The sequence below is a fragment of the Equus quagga genome, chromosome 5 (assembly GCF_021613505.1).
Source record: "Equus quagga isolate Etosha38 chromosome 5, UCLA_HA_Equagga_1.0, whole genome shotgun sequence".
NCBI lineage: Eukaryota > Metazoa > Chordata > Mammalia > Perissodactyla > Equidae > Equus > Equus quagga.
Window position 1 is genome coordinate 63270300 of NC_060271.1, and position 22594 is coordinate 63292893.

The 22594-nt window shown below is 41.9% G+C and overlaps 1 protein-coding gene across 4 annotated transcripts in view; it reads right to left on the reverse strand.

Moving 5' to 3' along the window:
- Positions 1–7643: 7643 nt before the first annotated feature.
- The window catches only part of ANAPC1 (anaphase promoting complex subunit 1), a 109399-nt gene continuing 94448 nt past the window's right edge, over positions 7644–22594 (reverse strand). For all 4 annotated transcript variants that reach the window (XM_046661405.1, XM_046661403.1, XM_046661404.1 and 1 more), the window contains 2 exons: positions 14067–14201; positions 7644–7995 (listed from right to left, as the gene is read on the reverse strand). In XM_046661405.1, the coding sequence (XP_046517361.1) occupies positions 7880–7995; positions 14067–14201 (251 nt within the window). In that variant the 3' untranslated portion in view covers positions 7644–7879. The remainder of the gene's footprint in view (positions 7996–14066; positions 14202–22594) is intronic.

Genomic DNA, 22594 nt, shown 5'->3' on the forward strand with positions numbered 1-22594 from the left:
GGCCATTGGTATAGTGGTTAAGTTCACATGCTCCACTTCAGCAGCCTCGGGATCATGGTTTAGGATCCCAGGTACAGACCTACATACCGCTCATCAAGCCATGCTGTGGTGGCATCCCACATACAAAATAGAGGAAGCTTGCCACAGATGTTAGCTCAGGGCCAATCTTCCTCACCAAAAAAAAAGAAAGAATGAAATACCGTAAATACAGTATAAAAATGAGACAACTGAGATCCATCATATTATTTGTCTTGATAAATTTGAACTCACTACTAAAAGGAAAAGATTTTCAGATTGGCTTGCAAAGCAAAACCCAGCTTTGTGTGGTTTGTAAGAAATTATCCTTAAATCATTGAGAGGAGCTAAAAATAAGCAGAGGAAGCACACCAAGCAGACACCCTCAGATGAGAGTAGGAATTGTGGTCTTGCCACCAAGGGGGAAGAAAACGGAGGCTCAGAATCCTTCAGAGAGACTGGGAAGGACAGTTGGGGTGGGGGCTGGGGTGGGGACCGGGATCAGTGCCCAGTGTTAAAGGAGATCCCAGGGGCCCAGGCTGGTCCACTGAAGCCTGATTTGCTCAGTAATGTTTAGGTTTTACAGCTGTAGATACATATATATCTATTTTTGACAGGAAACTCTATTATTGGGCATCTGCAACATGGTATTATTAGGCAATAACTACAATTGCTAGACAGAAAGTGTCTAGCTCTTCACTTCTTTTCTCCTGCGGAAATGACTTATTTTGCCACAAAATTTCTGATAACTACAAGGTTCCCAGGAACCTCACAGTCAAGTGTTGGACAGAACAGCAAGTCTCGTAAAAAGCTGACTCCTTTCTGGAAGCAATACAACTGCTGATCAACCCTCTCTCTGTCCCCTGAGGGTTTAGCATTTCCTTCTTGAGTCCTCTGCCAACAATCCCAGTCCTTATGAACTGTGACACTTGGCCCATGCTGCCCCAGAAGGCCCAGGTGGAAACAGTTGGGCTAAGTGGTTGTTTCTCGCCCCAGAGTAGCCACAGAGAGACAAACCCAGAACCAACAGGACCGGGCAACCAGGCACACAGTGTTCCCATTTACACATCTGAGACTCAGTCCCACGAAGTTTGACACAAAATGGGGCCAACCCCAAATCGTCCCAGTTACTCAGCCAAAAGACCATGCCTTCTTCCTTTAGTCAATGAGCCCCTCAGCATGTTAGGGAGAAACCCGAGGCACTCAGGGAGTCGCTGCCACTGGAGCTCTGAGGCTGGTGCCATCCAGATGAGTTGGTGCAGGGATTACGAGATTGCAAAGAAATCTTGGCGTTGCCAAGAGCAACTGAGGGTTTGACAATGGAAAAGGAAAGTGAACAGCGCTGAGAGCTCAGGGGAGATAACCAAGGAGCTGGAAATTCCACGAGCAAAGCCTAGGGAAGGCCGAGCAGTGGCGGAGGGAGGGGGGGTTGTTTTTGTGGGACTCAGGGATGGGACTGTGCTTGTATGTGGGTCATTGCATCCCACGTAGCATCACAGGGACCCGAGAAGAAAGGGTGTTGATAAAGGGAAGCAGATTGAGTGGTTTTTGGAGCAGAGGATGGAGAAGCCCCTGCAAACCTCCAGAAACTCAGGGGTGGGGGCACCTGTCTCAGCTGGTATCAGCTTCCTGCATTCAAGCGTGCACCATCTGCCTCCATGTCTGCCTGTAACCAGGCAGGAGAGGAACAACTTCGCCCCGTCTTCCATCTCCAGGCCTCACACGGGCATCTCCCACTGGCACCTCCCACTGGCACACTCTTATCTGGCCCCACATGGGAAATAAAGTTCGAGGCACAGAAGAGAGGAGGTGGTGAAGATGCTGGAAGTTGACACCCAGCCCACGCACGGGGCGCAGTGAGATGACCCACAGGTGAGCTTAGTGAGCAGAGAGGGAGTTTGGAGCAAGGCGACACAAGACAGCATCCACACCCTCCTCTGGGGATCTGCAGAAATTTCATCTAGTGAGGGTTGGAGCTCATCTCATCTAGATCTTACGGGGCAGGGAGACTGCAGCTAAAGATGCTAATTACAATGGATTTGCTAATAATTCTTCCTTCAACTCAGAGTTACCCACATTTACTCACACTTCCAATCGATGAAACTATCTTTTTAATCTCTGAAACGGTATGATAAGCAAATTTAAAATATTCATGATAAGTGAAAGATACCCACACAAAAGAACACAAGACAAATGAAAGAAACACAAGTGGCACTATCGTGTATCCACTGTTCCTGTGGAAAGTTCCCCCAGTGACGTGGCTATCCAGATCACCATCTAGCAATTCTGGGTCCTGAAGGCACACAGTCCACAGCTTCACAAGGCACAGTACCTGCATATAAGACTAGAGATGGCTCCATTAGCGACAGAGACAAGGCAATAGATTTCACACCTAAATATTGGACTAAAGGCAGTGGACAGTAAGAACATGCAGTTAGTTATAGATTTTCATTGATTTTATTGAACTTAGTATAAAATTAATTTTTTCTAAATTTCCTATTTCATGTTATAATGTACCACAAAATAGGAAGAAATATTTTCAGCTAAAAGAGAAAAAAAATTTGAATTAAGATGGTTGTTAAATGATCAAGCAACACACAGACTAATTGAACTAATCTAACTCCAAGAAATTACACAAAGACCTCTGTTTTTCCAAAGATGCACAGAGAAAGGAAGAGTCAATCTGTCTGCTTTTCAAAGGTGTCCACAAACTCTGCTCGTGCAATGTCCATTTAATCTGCCTCCTCCTGAGCATCTTCTGGACTAGGAAGAAAGGCAGTAATGGACAGCTTCAGGGTAGAAACAGTGTGATCTGGGAGCCCATCCTTAGATAGGGTTGTCATGGGGAGTGGTGCGGCCTTGGACCAGCCCCTCCCTACCTGAGCCTCAGGGGTCTCAGCTGTAGAAAGAGGAGCAGGACCAGATGCCAGCTAAGTGATCTTCTGGTGCCTTTTATGCAGCTCCCTGATGGATGGGTTCTCCTCCCCTGAAGCCTGAATGCCCTGCCCTCTGAGCAGCCCCTATTCCCCACCCCACCCTCACTTTCATTCAAGGACACAAGATGGAGCAAAGCAAGATGGTCAAAAGGCAAGTTCATCCTTATCCATAGGGAAGAATTAAAGATAAGGCTTTAGGGGCTTTTCTTTTAATTTACCAAAGACTTTTCAGCAGCTTGTGACCGTAATGAGAAGCAACCAGTGTATTTGTGAGTGGGGGGAACCTGGCCAGCCCTTGGAAGCAGAAGTCAGTCACATGGGAAACTTTGTAAATCAGCATGGGCATCTGCAAGGCGCTGTTAAGTGCTGACAGAGGCCTCCAGCCCCGGTAACACCTCTAGTTGTACCAGAGTAGCTGCTTCTCTGACCTCACCTGTTGCTTCCACTACTGGTTGAAAACTGCAGACACTGGGGGTACAGAGGTGACAGGATCCTGTCCCCTCGCCCATAGCTAAGTTGGGGAGATCTTCACATGGTGACGTGTTTTCCACAAAATTTGGTCAGTATGAGGACGGGGAAACCCAGAAGAGGGGCCCCCACATTGCATGGAGGAGGCAAAAAGTCTTCCTGGTTTGGATCCCAAATTGGTACATGGTCTTCCACTCTCACCCATCTCACAACATCCTCTCAGCTTTGGCTCACTCCTGTCCCTCAGATTGGGCTTTGGCATGGGCTTTCCTCAAAATAGACACAAATTCTCTCCTCTGGCAATTCCTGCCTCAGCTCCTACATGCTCTGGCTTTTACTTCCAAATCTTGGCTCCCACACTCTGCCCTGCCTGCCCAACAGGCCCACTGGCCTCCCACCTAATAGGTTTGCACACTGATCATACAATCTGAGAGATGAGAGACTCCATTCTCCTTGCTTCCTCTGGGCTGTCGGGAGGTCCTCTAAGCAGGGACATGCCCCTCATCATAAGCTATGAAGTCAGCTGGTTGCTAGACAAAGGGAGACAATGTGGACTTACTCAAGTAAGATTAGGCAGCACAAAGGGGAAGTTCTGTAGGGCTTAACCTGATGGTCTCCTCCTGCTAAGGCCCAGCATCTATACCTCAGAGTTCATGCCTTCACTCCTTTGTAAGACACTCAAGGGAGGAGCACAGAGGTCAGGGTCCATTGGGGAATGTATGTGTGTGTGTGATTGTACTGTTTAACGATGCCCATCCGTGGAAGCAATGATATGCATTTCTATCTGTGTTAAGTAGAAAAGAAGGATGTAGGGAATTAGTAAGTTAGGAACCACACGGTGACAGACGCTACTAGTACTCAGCAGCATCTGGTTCTCCTTTTCGTGGACTCATGGAAGAGGATTTATGTGACGTGGAGCAATTTGAGGACTTCCTGCCAATAGGCTGTAACCGGAAGTGATGTGTGCCACTTCTGGGCCAAACATGTAAGAGCCCCATATTTCTCCAGCTCTTCTCCTGCCATGGCTCTGAGGAGGCTGAAATGTTCTGGATGGTGAGAGCCACACTCTTTTTGAGAACATACAAATAGCTGGAATTGATTTCTTTGATGATCCTAGAATGTTTGCTCAAGAGCAGACTGCCCAGAATATGCTCTCTGCTCCCTGCCACTAATCCGTAGGCCCCAAATATAAAGACAATGCAGTTTCCAGACTGTCTACAATCTTTTATTCTGCTCTCTCTTAAAAAGCCTGATTTTTGCTTTCATTGACAACATTCTAATGACTGTTTTCCCTCATATACGAAAGCTCTTCTGTGTGTAAATAACTGTCTCGCAAAGTATTCTTCAACCAGAAAAAAGAATAGAAATCATAAACTGAAAGTTGCAAAGGGTTCCTGGACCCAATTCCAATGTGTGTGTGGAGGTTTCTGCACACCAAGCAGTTCTCGGACCCCAGCAGGGTGTCTGAGAATGCAACTCAATTCTGACACCATCTACCCAGAGACAGATCAGATTCCACAGGTAAAGCGCTCCGTCCCAAAGACCGCCCGCCACTTCAGACCGCCCGTCTCGGCCCAGGTTGTTACCTGAACTTCTGACTGACTGGCTGTAAATCAGAGGTTCCCACAACCTCCTCCTCAGGTTTGATTAATCTGCTAGAAAGGCTCCCAGAACTCAGGAAAACTCGTTTACTCACTAGATTACTGATTTATTATAAAGAGATTAAAGGATACAAATCAACAGCCAGATGAAGAGAGACATAGGGTCAGGTCCCAAGCAAAGGAGTTTGTCCTTGTGGAGCCTGGGGCCCTGCACAGTGGCTCGTGGAAGCGTTCTGGTGCCCCGGTGTAGAAGCTCACGAAAAAGAGCCCACTCAACTGTCCTTCTGGGTTTTTACGGAGGCTTCACTACACAGTCATGATTGACTAGGTCACTGGCCATCAGCAACTGACTCAACCTCAAGGCCCCCTCTCCAGAAATCAGGGGTAGAACGGAAAATTCCACTCCTCTGACCACGTGGCTGGTTATCCTGACAACCAGCCCCTGCCCTGGGGTGGGGTCCAAAAGTCACCTTCATTAACATAAAGAAAACATCTATTTCACCTCTATGGCCCTGAAGTGTTTTTAGGAACTGAGGACAAGATGCCAAGTATTCTAACAAAAGATGCTCCCGTCGCTTTTACCACTCAGAAAATTCCCAGGGTTTTGGGAGCTGTCAGCCAGAAATTGTGGATGAAGGCCAAATATATCTGAGAAATATATTTTGGTCATCTGAATGACCAAATAAATATATACATTTCTTATAAATCACAATATCACAAAAGTGAAGATAGTGACAGTCACCCAGATATTGAGTTCTTTAAATCTTGATTCAAATGGAATTTCCATAATCTACCATTTTTTTCCTTTTATTTTTAATTAGAAGGAAAACTACTTAAGTCTGAAGGGAAGCACATCTTGCCCTCCCAGTGTTACTAAGCCTGGTTTGTTTTTGCCCATACCCAGAAAGCCAACCATCAAGACCAGGACACTGGAGCAGAGAAAGGGGTTTTAATCACATGGCAGCCAAGTGAGGAAGGAGGAGTCATCTCAAATCCGCCTGCTTGAAAATGGGGGCGCTCAGGGATATTTATGGGGTGGGAAGCAAGGTGGTCTGAAACGTGGAGAAAGATGATTGGAGGTGAGCTAGCTGATGATCTGCGCAAGCATAGTCAGACTTCACGCCTCTTCATAGGACGTATGTTCACAAAATGGCAGTGACCTCACAATATGATGCTGGAGTTTTAGCTCTTTGATGTCAGAAATGTCACTTGTCGAGCATCTGCACAGGCCCAGTTGATGGGTTGGTGGTCTTAACCAGCCTGAACTGGACAAGCAGTCCTAATCCCTGAAAAACAGCTCAAACATCCATTACCATAGTGACCCAGGTGCCAGAGAGATGTTCTCTATAGGAACCTAGTGGGAGTCAGATCTTGCCAGTCAGCCACATCGTGCTTGTGCTTCACATGCAGGAGCCAGTCCTTGGGGCAGGCATGCACATGAACACTGAGAGTCCAGAGAGAACCACTCTGCCTCTAGATGCATGCCTTATAAATGCAAGCCCCTCTGCAGAGGCAAATGCCACACGGGTTCTTGCCAAAATCTCAATGAGACATTTGTATTTGGTTTAATTTTTATTTTTAAAGCTAAACACCACAATTCAGGACGTGGAAATGTGCAATCATTAGGGGGATCTTCTACAGTTTATGGTCCCACTGGGCATTCAGAAAGCACAGGGCATATGTGTCAGAATCTGAACAGCACGGAGCTTTCCTCCTGTACTGAAAACTTAAAGCTAGAGACACCTTTATATATGAATCTTTCATCATCGTCTAGTCTAGGAACCCCTGATACAGAGGTGCATTACCTAAATCTTGGGTGGAAGCTGACTTTTATTTTAAAATACAGTTTCTGATGCCCTCTCTGTAGTGAAAATTTCATATTTTCTGTTCAGTGCAGGCTTCACATTGGGCAATTCTTCATTAGGGTATACATCTCCTCCTTTTTAAGGTTATCACTCTGTGAGAATGCCTGGCATTGTTGCAGGAAGTAAAAACTTAGACAGGATAACTGTGACATCTTTTTCATTAGTGCTGTCAAGTCGATTCCAACTCCTAGCGCCCTGGGGACTGCAGAGCTGAGCCCTGCCCCGTCTTTCTGCACGATCCCCTCACCTTCCCACACTCTATCAGACAATGCTCTGCTGCTATTCACAGGGTTTTCATGGCCAATTTTTTCAGAAGTGGGTGGCCAGGTCCTTCTTCCTAGTCCGTCTTAGTCTGGAAGCTCCAGTGAAACCCGTCCAGCATGGGGGACCCTGCTGGCATTTAACACCAGTAGCACAGCTTTCAGCATCGCAGCAACACACAGCCACCAGAGAATGACAACTGCCAGGTGGTGTGGTTCCCTGACTGGGGGACGAACCTGGGCCGTGGAGGGCAGAGCACCAAACCTTAACCACTAGACCACCAGGGCTGGCTTGTGACATATTCGGAAGTGCTAAGAGCCCTTTTGTTGCTGCAGAAAGTAAAACTTTATAACAGAGCTTCTTTAAAAACTTTGTGCTTCTGAGCATAAAGTCACTTCACCTGAATTGCCAGAGATTAAAGACTAAAAAACGAATGTTCACCCCAGACCCCACTGATGTATTCTCTGAAGCTCCAAACTAAAGCAATCATCAAGAGATTTGAAAACAAACCAAAAAACTTTATTTACAAAAGTAAATTTTAACTCATTTTTATATATCATATAATGTTAATGCTGACAACAACAGAGTCTCTGGAATAGTTAAAACATTTGGATTTTAAAATACACTGAGGTTTGTGCAGCTCATTTCCCCCTAGTTATATTATAAAACTTACAAATGTTTCTTTCACTTTGCTGTTTGGTCACGTTTCAGGGTAGGTTACCAGCAGGCATGATCACATAACCATCGGCTGTGGGTTTCCAAGAAGCAAAGGAGCCAATCTCAGCAAAGCTCGCACTGGCATTCTCAGCTGTTTAAATCTGAAGAGGAGTTCAGCAAAGCTTGTGCTCCCTAAAGAAATGGAACAAGGGAAAAGGTCACACCTCTAAATAAATTCAGCCAGATAGCATTTTTCAAGGAAGCTTCAGATACACAATCACATTTAAAGGTGGCATTCTTCCCTTTGAAAACAATTACCCAAACAATATTTAAATTCTGAATTTCCCTAATGCATTGTAAAATATGATTTGGTATAAAATTTTAATTTATCCATTCTGTACTTCAGAAAGTGACCTATAACTGTATGTGAAACTATCAATATTGTTTAATTATATATATTACTTAAATATAATAAATGTGCCTGTCTATCTTCAATTACCAAACTCCAGGCACTCAATACTTTACCTAAAAAAAAGAACACAGGCCCAAAATGAGTAGCAGAGAAGTTAGTCTAATGCCTCTTCGTCCTCTGAGCAGCGATGGTTCTTGACCTTGGTCCTACAGACATCCTGAAGTAATTCATGTGGATTGCAGCCTGGCCATCCAGAGTTTTGAAAGCTGCTCTGGTGATTCTGATGTGCAGCTAAGGTCAAGAACCACCGCTCTAAAGGGAAGTGGGAAGCGCACTACCTCAAACTTCTACTGAGCATCATCTCCCACCACACGCACTATCCACAGCTCCCTTTCCCCCAGCAGTCAACATACGTACATATCTGATCCCTATGACTCTCTAAGCCACAGCAAGCATCCTACTAGACATGCAGCCAGCAGAAGGGTACAGGTGGGGTCACGGGATCCCATGGAGATGGGCAGAGAAGAGTCTCATGCTATGATCAAGGGCTTTCTGATAAAAGCACAAATAACAAAAAAAGAGCCCCTGATGCACAGAATATAAGGAAGACAACGACTTCTCCTAAGTACTTCCTATGATTGGGCTCCGCCAGTCAGCATAAATTAAAAGTGTTTAATAAGCCTCAACAGAAATTAGGACAAATTTCCTATCCAATTGTTACTCCATAGAGCTCCCCAGACCTTGCTAAAATGCAAGCAGAGAGAACCAATACATACAGGGAGATATGAAAACAGCTCCGACACTCTGATACACTCTGGAATCTCACAGACCATTTACATCTAGGGTGATGACTGGTACGGTGGGGTTTAAATGTATCATCTTGCTATTTGTTCTCTGTCTGCTTCATCTGCTCTGTTGCCCCTTTTCCTCTTTTTCTGTTTCTGTCTCTTTAGGATTGAGTACTTTTATGATTCCATTGTAGCTCATTTGCTGCTTATTAGTTCTAACACTTTTTCTTATTTTAATGGCTGCTTTATGACACAGTATACATCTTTAACTTATCACAGATTAATTACTTTCCAGTGAGAATATACCGCTGCACGTATAGTGTAAGAGTCTTACAACAATACTTTCGTTTCTCCCCTCCTAGCCTTTGAGCTACTGTTGTCAGTCATTTTACTTTCCATATTTTATAAATTCTATAGTCATTATTTTTATACAGTCAATTGTCTTTAAAGATTAGAAAGAAAAAAACACCCTTGCATATTTACACATGCAGTTAGCATTTCCAATGCTCTTCATTTCTTTGTGTATCCATATTTCCACCTGATATTCTTTTCCTTCTGCCTGAAGGACTTACTATAGAACATTTCCAAGGTCTGCTGGTGATGAATTCTTTCAGCTTTTGTGTGTCCGAAAAAGGCTTTATTTCACGATAGTTTTGAAAGGTATTTTTGCTGAGAATAAAATTCTAACTAGATAGTGTTCGCTTCTTCGAGTCTTTTGCATGTTACTGCACTAACTGATCACCTGCATTGTTTCCTACAAGAAATATGCTATCACTCTTATTTTTGTTTCTCTCCGTGTAACATGTCTTTTTCCTCGGGTGGCTTTTAAGACATTTTATCATCAGTTTGGGGCAATTTACTTATGATGAGCCTTAAGGTAATTTTCTTCATGTTTCTTGGGCTTGGGATTCACTGAACTTCTTTAATCTGTGGATTTACAGTTTTCATCAAATTGGAGAATTTTCTAGCCATTATTTCTCCAAACATTTTTTCTGTCCCCTTCATGTCTCTCTTCTTCAGGGGCTCCAATCACAGTAAACTGGGTGCTTTCAGTCCCACAGCTAACTTCATTTTCAATGCTCTATTCCTTTTTTGTTTTAATTCTTTTTTTCTTTTTAAATATGATAGTTTCTACTGCTATGTCTTCAAGTTTATTAATTTTTTAATTTTTTTTTTTTAAGGATTGGCACCTGGGCTAACAACCGTTGCCAATCTTTTTTTTTTTTTTCTGCTTTACCTCCCCAAACGCCCCCTGTACACAGTTGTATATCTTAGTTGCAAGTCCTTCTAGTTGTGGGATGTGGGACGCCACCTCAACGTGGCCTGTCGAGCGGTGCCATGTCCGCGCCCAGGATCCAATCCCTGGGCCGCCGCAGCGGAGCGCATGAACTTAACCACTCGGCCACGGAGCCGGCCCCTAATTTTTATTATACAATGTCTAATCTGCCATTAACCCATAGGGTGTATTTTTCATTTCAGACATTGTAGTTTTCATCTCAAAAAGTTCAATTAAGAGTCTTTTTATATCTTCTATGTCTCTCAATGTTCTGAAATATCAAACAACATTATAACAATTGTTTTAATGTCCTTGTCTGCTAATTCTAACATCTAATCTAGGTCAGCTGTACTTGATTTTTCCACCTCATTACAGGTCATATTTTCCTGTTTCTTTGTATGCCAGATATTGTGGATTTTATTTTGTTGGGTGCTGGATATTTTGTACTTCTATCTTCTTGAGCTTTGTTCTGGAATATAATTACTTGAAAAACACTTGTGCTTTTAAGATTTGTTAGATGGCACCAGAACTCTCTTTAGGGCTAAATATTTCCCATTACTGAGACAAAACCCTTCTGAGTACTCTGCCTAACGCTCCTTAAATTATGAAGCTGTGGGAACTGGCACTGTATGAACAATCGGTAATGTGCCCTCTACTGCATTTAGATAGTTCTTCCCTCAGCCTCAGATAATATCTTCACAGGCATGTGCTAACCACTAAGTACTCTTCTGACATGCGAGGGGGACTCTGGCATCCTCTCTGTGTGTAGCTCTCTCCTCTGTGGCACCCCATCTTGTAAACTCCAGCTCCCTTGTTCTCCCTGTATTCTCAGCTCTGTCGCCTCAACTCAAGGAGTCTTCCAGGCTCTGCCTGGGTTCCCTCTCCCCACCCCACAGTCTGGAAACCTTCTCAAGGCTGTAAGCCAGGGCAACACAGGATTTATCTCATTTGTTTCTCATCTCTCAGGGATCACTGTTCTTCATTGCCTGATACAAAAGCCCGGGCAATCACAGGATTTATCTCATTTGTTTCTCATCTCTCAAGGATCATTGTTCTTCATTGCCTGATATACAATGTCTCATAAAACACTGTTTCATACGCATTGTCCAGTTTTTTTTGTTTCAGGCAAGAGAGCAAATCAGATCCCTGTTACTCCATCCTGGCCAGAAAAGGAAGTCTATGCTTTAAATTGATAAATAGAAATGGGAAGCAATAGGATATACTGGAGTATATGAGGAAGCCATTTGGTATAAACCTAATTTGGCCTGACTTTGTTTTTCCAAGAGGGCCTGAGATGGCCGTTGAGCATGCATTGTATACCTGCTTTAAACATTTCCTATGGCAAAAACAAATAGCCTTAAGATAAAGGTGCAACTTCCCCCCACATTGGCATTTCCTTAAGGATAAGCATCTTTTCTTAGGCCAGGAACTGACTGTGCTCACCTTTGACCACCCAGCTCACCTGTGACCACCCAGCCCGAGACAACAGACCTGCCACCCTGCTGTGTCCACCGAGACAGCAGACCTACCTGCTGTGTCCATCAATCGCTGTGCCGACAGAGCAGTCTCGTGACTATTGTAAAAGGGACGTTTCAATCATATGTGAAACATCCTCTTTGGGGGTATATAACCACTCTGTACACCCTACTTCTTTGGTGCCCTTTCTTCCTTTGGGAAGAAAGACCCTGGGCCATGGTCCTCACATTTTAGCTCAGAATAAACTCACTCACCCAAATTTTCATTTATAGATTGGTTATGGATTATTTTCGTCGAGAAATTTTTTTCCTATTTTTTATGGTTTGATTATTATGTGACCAAGTGTGATTTCTTTGAATTTATACTGCTTAGGATTACTGTAGGTTGATGTCCATCATCCATTTTTCAAAATTCTTTGCCTCTGTCTCTTCAAATATTGCTTCTATCTCATCTTCTCTCTCCCCTTATTCTGGGATCTCAACTACACACTTTGAGTCTTTCACTGTGTTCCATATGTCTCTCATACTCTTTTCTGTATTTTCCATCCATTTTTCTCTCCGTACTTCAATGTTTACTTTCTCTGCAGCTGTCTTCCAGTTCACTTATCTGCTGTGTCTGTTTTTTAATCCAAACACTGAACTCTTAATTTCAATTATATTTTTCAGTCTAGAATTTTCATGTAACTCTTTCTAACTGATGCAAGATTTCTAGTGAAATTCTCTATCCTTTCCTCTATTTTCTTAGAAATATCAGTCATAGTTATCTTAAGTCCAAGTCTGATAACTCCAATATTTGGATCACATAAAAGTCTGTTTCTAATATCCCTTTTCTTGTTACACTTTGTAAATTTTTATTCAACACCAAATACTGTATATTAAAAGTTGTAGAGTTCTGGATATATTTTCTTCTTTCTAAGAAAGTTAAGTTTTCTTCTATCAGGCTGGTAGAATGCAAGCAGATCTCCTCAATTCTGCTTTAGGCTAATATCAGGTCTCTTCTGCTTCCATTTTACCTTTACTCATAGAGCTCGGTCCTGCAACCGTTTCATCTGAATGGCTGGATGCTGACCACAGCCACTTTGCACCTTGGCGGCCTTGAACTCCACCCTTTGTTTCCTTTGCACAATGCTACTGCTAAAACCCTTGCTCACATTTTTAGCCTTCTGGCTTCTGCTAGATTTCTTCAAGTCTCATCCTGTGCATGTGTACGTTAAGATCTGGTAAATGCCTCAAGGGAAGAATGCACCCAGGTTTGTGAGTTGTTATTCCTGTTGCTCCCTCCCATCTGGGATTTGGCTCCTCAAGTTCTCAGCAGCCTCTTGGGCAATCATGAACCCAGCCTCTGGCTCCTCTGTCCAGCAGCACTGTTGCTTTTTGCTGGGACTCTACTTCTTGTGCTGGGAACTGGCAAATGCCTCTATGGGAAAGCCAGAGTAAATATGGAGTTTCCTCACTGTGCTTCTCTTCTCTCAGGGATTGCTGCCCCTCAAACAAGTCCTGCCAGCATGGCTGCTACCAATTCCTTTAACCAGCTGTTTTATGTCATTTGTCTAGCTTTTATATTTGTTTTTGTGGGAGAGTCAGTCCAATATAAGCAATTCCATCATGGCCATAACTAGAAGAATCTAGACAGTACACTTTTATCTGAGGTTTTCAAAATAGCAACAAGCTAGTAATGTCATTAAACTTTAAGTTTAAACAATTAAATGGAGCAATCATTACCCTTCTCAAAAATATTTTTTCACTCTCAATTAGGGGCAGCAATTTGAAAGTGATAAAAATAACTAATGGTGCTTAGAATTAATTATATTTTATCCAACTTATTGGACAAACTTTGTATCTGATTCCATATTCTGAAAAACACAGTCAGGTGCTAATATTTTAAACTCTGTTATGAAAACATTCAAACACATACAAAATTAGGTACCTGTTCATTTTAAAGCTTTATAATATAAGAAATTAAGATTATGTATTAAAAAAAACCCCAAACTGAAAGCCCAGAAAATAGTTTTACTAGAAGTCAATTAACAGAAAGAATAAGATGAACATTCAGTTTATTAGTATACACTGGTATGTGGGGCTCTGTGAAGAAGAATCCATCTTTTTCTGAACAGAAATAAAAGTTTATACATGTTTAAGTTCAGACAGTTTTTTCTAAAAACAAGTTCTCAACAATAACACTCAAACATGAATGAAAACAAACACCTAACTAGAGGAAATAACTCACTAGAAATTCCTCCTACCAAGAAACTAAACACATAAAGTGAGTCAGTAATACAAGTACTGACAAAAGGATTCAGAAATGCAGTTACCTTCTAGTCCTATAGACGGCAGGTGCCGGGGCGCTGGCACGGAGTAGTAGACGAGGAAACAGGCCAGCATGCTTAGCTGAGATTCCTCAGAGGGCTGCCCACTGAGGTAGGCGTGCACACATGCATCACCCCCCGCTGTGAAAGAAACACACAGGAACAGAACCAATTATTACAGAAGTAAGAGACATAAGGAATGCCTTCTTTTTAGTCTTCCACCAAGAACTCATTGAGCACTGAGCACATGCCAGACAGGTACAATGCTGGGCAGTAAGGCATCTGTGGTAAACCAGACAGAGTGCCTATCACTGAGCAGTTTAGAGTGTTGTGGGGAACAGAGATATTATACAAATAATGACGCAAACAAAAATGTAATTACAAATTGTGATGAGTGCTATAAAGGCTGGGTGGTCACTGCTGTTATCTCCCAAAATATCCACTTTGCCACCCTTCCTTCCAGTATGCAACATTTGAGGGGGCAATTTCAGCTCCAGCACTGGATCCTGACTAGTCTTGGCCAGAGGTTCTCAAACTTTCGCATGCATCAGAATCACCTGGAGAGCTGGTTAAAACACAAACGAGTGGGACCCATCCCCAGTTTCTGATTCAGTAGGTCTTGGTAAGGGCCAGAAAAATTGCATTTCCAGCAAGTCCCCAGGTGCTGCTGCTGCTCCAGGGAGAACGCGGAGAACCTGGTCCAGGGTAATGAAGCCAATCTCATTCCCCTGACACAGTGACTGGTTCAGGACAGACAGACCTAAGCCACTCAGCAAGACATCCTCTGCCACAGGGATCAACTGAGGAATGTGCAGGAGTTCCAATTCAAGCCAGAGACAAAAAGAAATGCTTAATAACATGTTTGCTAGAGGCTTCTGGGAAAGAAATTTCCCTCATTCTTATGGCAAAGCTTCTAGAAGCAACTCTTCTTCCTCTGTGCAAAACGCTGAGCTTGAGACAAGAAACTGTTACGGCCATTTTATTACCACGAGAAAAAAGGACTCTGAGAATAAAGCCACAGCACAGAGTATAACTGACAAAACTTCAGAGAAATGGAGCTGAAGCCACTGGAATAAGATGACTCTCAAGCTCACCTTACATGTGGACTTCCAAATAATATAAGCTTTTGCATGTCCTTATTGTTTAAGCCAGGCTGCGTCAGGCCCTCTGTTATATGCAAGGCGTTTTGATACAAAAAGAAAGGTTGAGAGAGAGAAAAATAAACATAGGAGGAAAGCAACCTGAGGTAGTGTGGTCTCAGAAGGCCTATGAGGAAGGGGCATTTAAAGTGAGGTAGCAAGGAAGAATGAGTTGGGCAGGCAAAGAATGAAAGGAAAAGGCTCTAGGGAGAGGAGGCAGCATATTCAACAGTCCTGTGCTGAGGAAGAGCTCTGTGCTTTTGGGGAAGTGGAAGGGACCAAGGTGGCTAAAGTGGGGTTCATGAGGAGCAAATGGTGTAAAAAGTGGCTATAGAGGAAAACAGGGGCCTTGCCAGCTAAGCAGGGCCTGGTGGCCAAAACGTAAAGATTTTTTTTTACAATTGAACTGGCAGCCTTTGAAAGGTTTTAAGCAGGAGTGTTAGATAAGTTTACTCTTTATAAAAGACCACTCTGTCAGCTGATTGGAGATGGTTAAAAGGGAGACGAGAATAAAAGGCTCTTAAGAAGGCTCTTAGGAGGCCATCTCAGTGGTTCAGACAGGAATAACAGTGGTTTTGTTCTAGGACAGTAGTAAAACGTGGATGGACTCAAGAAATATTTAAGAACTAGGATTGAAAGAATGTGATAACGGATTGGTTACGGCAGAAGAGTAACCAGAGAAGGAAAGGAGGGGAAGGAACATGGATGACTCCCAGAAAGGTCCACGAAGGAATGACAGTGAAATAGCAATGAATACTGGGAAAGAATGGTCAGAGAGGTGGGGAAAAAAAAAAGAATTGGGAAAGTGCGCTGTCACTGTAGTCAAAGGAGGTCTGTTTCAATAAGAATGAAGTAGTTAAAAGCCTCAATATGGTAGAGATGGAGTGAGATGAAAACTATCGAGAGTCCACTGAACATGACCATGAGGGTGTTAGTTCATCAGAAGGTGGAAACATTTGGGGGCTGGAGAGGCAGCCGAAGGAGAGCAATGAAGGAGAGCAATAAAGGAGGCAAAAAGAGACTGAACAGCTTATGAAAGGAAGGAGAGCCCATGGTAGTTCAGTCTCTCTTCAGTGACTTTCTCATGCCTACTGGCTTTTTGTTCCACTGATTTTCTCTATTGTTTTCTCTGCTTTCACTTTCACTGATTTCTGCTTTTATATGCTCCCTTTGGGTTTATTTTGCTTTTCTTTATCTAGTTTCTTGAAGTAAGAACTTAGATTACTGACTTGAGACCCTTCCTCTTTTATACTGTGATAAGCATTCAGTGCTATACAGTTCCCTCTCCACACCATGTCAGCAGGAAGACTTACACTACCAGATTACAAACTTTACTCGAAACCTGCAAGAATTAAGAAAGTGTAGTACTGGCATAAAGATAAATAGATTAATGGTACCGAATAGAGTCCAGAAACAGACTCACACTTAATGAGTCAGCTGATTTTCAACAAAAGCACCAAGGCAATTCAATGAGAAAGAAATGTCTCTTCTACAAATGGTCCTGGAACAACTGAATATCTGTATTTAAAAAAAAAAAAGGGAACTTCAACTCCTACCTCACAACACATAAAAGAGTAATTTGAGATGAATCATAGACCTAAATATAATAGCTAAAACTGTAAAGCATTTAATAGAAAACTTAAAATAAAATCTTCATGACCTGGAGTAGCAAAGATTTCATAGACAGCACTCAGACAGCAATAACTATAAAACGAATTAATAAATTAGACTTCATCGAAATTTAAAACTTCGGTTCATCAAAAAACACCCTTGGAGAGTGATGTCAGCATCATGGTGGAGTGAGCTCTCCCCTTAGTCCCTCCCCGCTAAGATACAATGAAAAGGACATTCACAAACCAACAAAGGACATTCCCACAACACAACAGACGTCAGGAAGATCCACGCAGCCATAGGTCTGAAGGTAGAGGTGCTGGACCCCCTGGGAGGCAACAGAAGGAGGTAAGGGGATCTCCTCTCCCTCCCCAAACAGCGACCTAGGGCGTGGGACCATGTGTGGTGGCCGGCCCACAACTCTGAGAGGACAGGGGAGAAAGCGCAGCCCTCCGTGGGAATGCTTTTGCTCTCAGAGTTGCCTCCCAGCCTGTGGGAATGCTCCACACCGAGGACGCAAAGCAATACTGGAGGGGTCTTCACCAAGCCAAGAAGACCCGGAGGGCAGACAGCAAAAGCAGAGTGGGAACACCTCGGATTGCACAAAGGAAAGTGCCCCTCCCTGCCACCTTGTGCACCAGCTCAGTCAGTTGGCCAGAGCAGGGGACACCTGCCAGAGCACGTGCACACCTATGTGTGTAAAGCAGCAGCAGGCATGGGGCAAATGCAGACGGGCCATGTCAGCACTGCTTCTAAAGGACAGGCACAGCTGCCAGGGATCATGCTGGGCTCAGAATACACAGATCCTGCCCCACCACAGGGCTGCAGCTGGAATCTGCAGCCAGATACTACCACTATGCAACGGCACAAACCCACCCCATCAAATAGCATGAAGGGGTATGTTAACACTCCAGACAAAAAGGAAAATGACAGGTACCCAGAAACCAACCCTCAAGTCACAGAAGTTTACAATCCAAATGACAGAGAATTCAAATAGCTATCATAGAAAAAGTCAACGAGTTACAAGAAAACTCAGAAAGACAGTTCAATAAAATCAGGAGTAAAATTAATGAACACAGGGAATTCTTCACAAAGGAGACTGCAACTATAAAAAAAAATCAGAAATGTTGGAGATGAAAAACACAATGAATGAGATAAAGAAAAATCTGAATTCCTTAAATAACAGAGCTGATGATATGGAGGAAGAAGTTAGTAATTTAGACGACACATATAGAAATGCTTCAGACAGAGGAGAGAGAACTAAGACTAAAAAGAAATGAAGAAATTCTCTGAGAAATATCCAACTCAATTAGGAAATGCAACATAAGGATTATAGGTATTCCAGAGGAACACAGGGAGAAAGGAGCAGTGAGCTTCTTCAAAGAAATAATAGCTGAGAACTTCCCAAATCCAGAAGAAGAGCTGGAATTACATGTAAATGAAGCTAAGAGAACTCCTAATTACATCAATGTAAAAAGACATTCTTTAAGGTATATAGTGGTAAAACTGGCAAAAGTCAATGGCAAACAAAACATATTAAGGGCAGCAAGGCAAAAGAAAATAACTTACAAAGGAACTTCTATCAGACTTTCATCAGATTTCTCAGCAGAAACCTCACAAGCTAGGAGAGAGTGGAATGATATACTTAAAATTCTGAAAGACAAAAACTTGCAGCCAAGAATATGCTATTCAGTGAAAATATTCTTCACATGTGACAGAGAAATAAAAACTTTCCCAGATAAACAAATGCAGAAGGAGTTTATCACCACAAGACCCACCCCACCACCACCACAAGAAACAATCAAGAAGGCCCCTACCAAAAAAAAAAATAAAGAATTTACAAAGCCTTGAGCAAGGAGATAAATAGACAAAATCAGAACATTGCAACTCTCTATCAGAACAGGTTAGCAAACACTTAAGTATAACATTAAAGAACACATCAAGAATAAATATAATCACTTTATTTTAACCACAAACTCACAACACAAAATGGAATAAGTTGTGACAACAATAACTTAGACAGGGAAGAGGAGGGGGTTGAATCTGCTTAGACTAAGGAAATAAGAGGCCATCAGAAAATGGACTACCTCATCTACAAGATCTTGTATACAAAGCTCATGGTAACCACTAAACAAAAAAAGAGAAAACCATCATAGAGAACCACCAAACTGAATTGGCAGTTGGAAATACATGGGAATAAATAAGGGAAATACAGAATAACCAGAAAACAAGTGGTAAAATGGCAGTATTATGCCCTCATGTATCAGTAATCATGCTAAATAGACTGCATTCTCCAATCAAAAGATACAGAGTGGCTGGATGGATTAAAAAACAAGACCCAACAGTATGCTGCCTCCAGGAAACACATCTCAGCTTTAAAGACAAACACAGGCTCAGAGTGAAGGGATGGAAAACAATACTCCAAGCTAATGGTAAACAAAAGAAAGCAGGTGTTGCCACACTTATATCAGACAAAGCAGATTTCAAGATAAAAGAGGCAATGAGAGACAAAGAGGGGCAGTAAATAATGATAAAAGGGACACTCCACCAAGAGGACATAACACTTATGGATATAAGCGCACCTAACACAGGAACACTAAAGTACATAAAGAAACTATTAACAGACCTAAAAGGACAAATTAATAGCAACAGAATAACAGTAGGAGACTCCAACGCCCCACTTACATCAATGGATAGATCATCCAGACAGAAAGTCAACAAGGAACTAGTAAATTTAAATGAAACACTAGACCAGATGGACTTAGATATACATAGAACACTCTAACCAAAATCAGCAGAATACAGATTCTTCTCAAGTGCACATGGAACATTCTCAAAGATAGACCATATGTTAGGAAACAAGGCCTCAATAAATTTAAAAAGACTGAAATCATATCAAGCATCTTTTCCAACCATAATGCTATGAAACTGCAAATCAACTACAAGAAAAAAGATGGGAAAGTGACAAATTTGTGGAGACTAAACAGCATGCTACTGAACAACCAATGGATCATTGAAGAAATTAAAGGAGAAATCAAAAACTATCTAGAGATAAATGAAAATGAAAAAACACCATATCAACTCACATGGGATGCAGCAAAAGCAGTCCTAAGAGGAAAATTCATAGCAATACAGGCCCACTTTGACAAACAAGAACAATCTCAAATAAGCAATCTTAAACTACACCTAACAGAACTAGAAAAAGAAGATCAAAGCCCAAAGTCAGCAGGAGGAGGAAATAATAAAAATTAGAGCATAAATAAAAGAAACAGAAACCAAAAAAACAGTAGAAAGGAGCAATGAAACCAACAGCTGATTCTTTGAGAAGATAAACAAAATTGACAAACCTTTAACCAGACTCACAAAGAAAAAAAGAGAGAAGGCTCAAATACATAAAATTAGAAATGAGAGAGGAGAATTTACAAAGGATACCACAGAAATACAAAGGATTATAAGAGAATACTATGAAAAACTATGTGCTAACAAATTGTACAATCTAGAAGAAATGGATAAATTCTTAGACTCATAAAACCTCCCAAAACTGAATCAAGAAGAAATAGAGAATCTGAATAGATCAATCACAAGTAAAGAGATTGGAACAGTAATCAAAAACCTCCCCCAAAATAAAAGTCAAGGACCAGATGGCATCTCTGGAGAATTCTACCAAACATTCAAAGAAGATTTAATACCTATACTTCTCAAACTATTCCAAAAAACTGAAGACAGAACACTTCTTAACACATTATATGAGGCCAACATCACCCTGATCCCAAAGCCAGACAAGAACAACACAAAGAAGGAAAATTACAAGCCAATATCTGATGAACACAGATGCAAAAATCCTCAACAAAATGTCGGCAAACCAAATATAGCGATACATTAAAAAGATCATACACCATGATCAAGTGAGATTTAGAGGAGGGACGTAGGGATGGTTTAACATCTACAAATCAATCAATGTGATACACCATATTAACAAAATGAGGAATAAAAACTACATGATCATCTCAATATCTGCAGAGAAAGCATTTGACAAGATCCAACATCCATCTACGATAAAAACTCTTAACAAAATGGGGATAGAAGGAAAGTACCTCAATATAATAAAGGCTATATATGACAAACCCACAGCCAACATCATACTCAATGGGGAAAATCTGAGCACCATCCCTCTGAGAACATGAACAAGACAAGGATGCTCACTCTCACCACTCTTATTCAACATAGTACTGGAGGTTCTGGCCAGAGCAGTAAGGCAAGAAAAAGAAATAAAAGGTATCCAAATTGGCAATGAAGAGGTGAAACTCTCTAGGGGCTGGCCTGGTGGCGTAGTGGTTAAGTTCACGGGCTCAGCTTCAGCAGCCTGGGGTTCACGAGTTTGGATCCCGGGAGCAGATCTACACACTGCTCATCAAGCTGTGTTGTGGCAGCATCCCACATACAAAACAGAGGAAGACTGGCACAGATGTTAGCTCAGGGACAATGTTCCTCAAGCAAAAAGAAGGTTGGCAACAGGTGTTAGTTCTAGGCCAGTCTTCCTTATCAGAAGAAAGAACAAAAAAAGAAGTGAAACGCTTGCTGTTTGCAGACAACGTGATTTCATGATTTTATATATGGAAAACACTAAAGAATCCAGTGGAAAACGACCAGAAATAATCAACAACTACAGCAAAGTGAGAGGGTACAAAATCAACTTACAAAAACAAGTGGCATTTCTATACTCTAATAACAAACTAAGAGAAAGAGCACTCAAGAATACAATCCCATTTACCATCGCAACAAAAAGAATAAAATATCTAGGAATAAACTTAACCAAGGAGGTCAAAGACCTATAGAATGAAAACCATAAGATGTTATTGAAAGAAATCAATGATGACATAAAGAAATGCAATGATATTCCACGCACATGGATTGGAAGAATAAACATAGTTAAAATGTCCAAACTACCCAAAGAGATCTACAGATTCAATCAATCCCAATCAGAATCCCAATGACATTCTTCACGGAAATAGAACAAAGAATCCTAAAATTCATATCGGGCAAGAAAAGACCCCAAATAGCTATAGCAATCCTGAGAAAAAAGAACACACCTGGAGGCATCACAACGCCTGACTTCAGAATATACTACAAAGCAATGGTAATCAGAACAGCATGGTACTGGTACAAAAACAGGCACACAGACCAATGAAACAGAATTGAAGGCCCAGAAATAAAACCACACATTTATGGACAGCTAATCTTCAACAAAGGAGCTAAGAACATACAATGGAGAAAGAAAAGTCTCAATAAATGGTGTTGCTAAAACTGGACAGCCACATGCAAAAGAATGAAAGTAGACCATTACCTTTCGCCATATACAAAAACTAACTCAAAATGGATTAAAGACTTAAAGGTAAGACATGAAACCATAAAGCTCTTAGAAGAAAATATAGGTAGTACACTCTTTGACATCAGTCTTAGAAGGATCTTTTTGAATCCCTTGTCTACTTGGGCAAGGGAAACAAAAGAAAACATAAATGGGACTACATCAGACAAAAGAGTTTCTGCAAGGCAAAGGAAACCAGGAACAAAATGAAAAGGCAACCCACCAACTGGGAGAAAATATTTGCAAATCATATATCCAACAAGGGGTTAATCTCCAAAACATATAAAGTACTCATACAACTCAAGAACAAAAAAACAAACCTGATCAAAAAATGGACAGAGAATATGAACAGACATTTTTCCAAAAAGAATGTACAGATGGGCAACAGGCACGTAAAAAAAATGTTCAACCTCACTAAT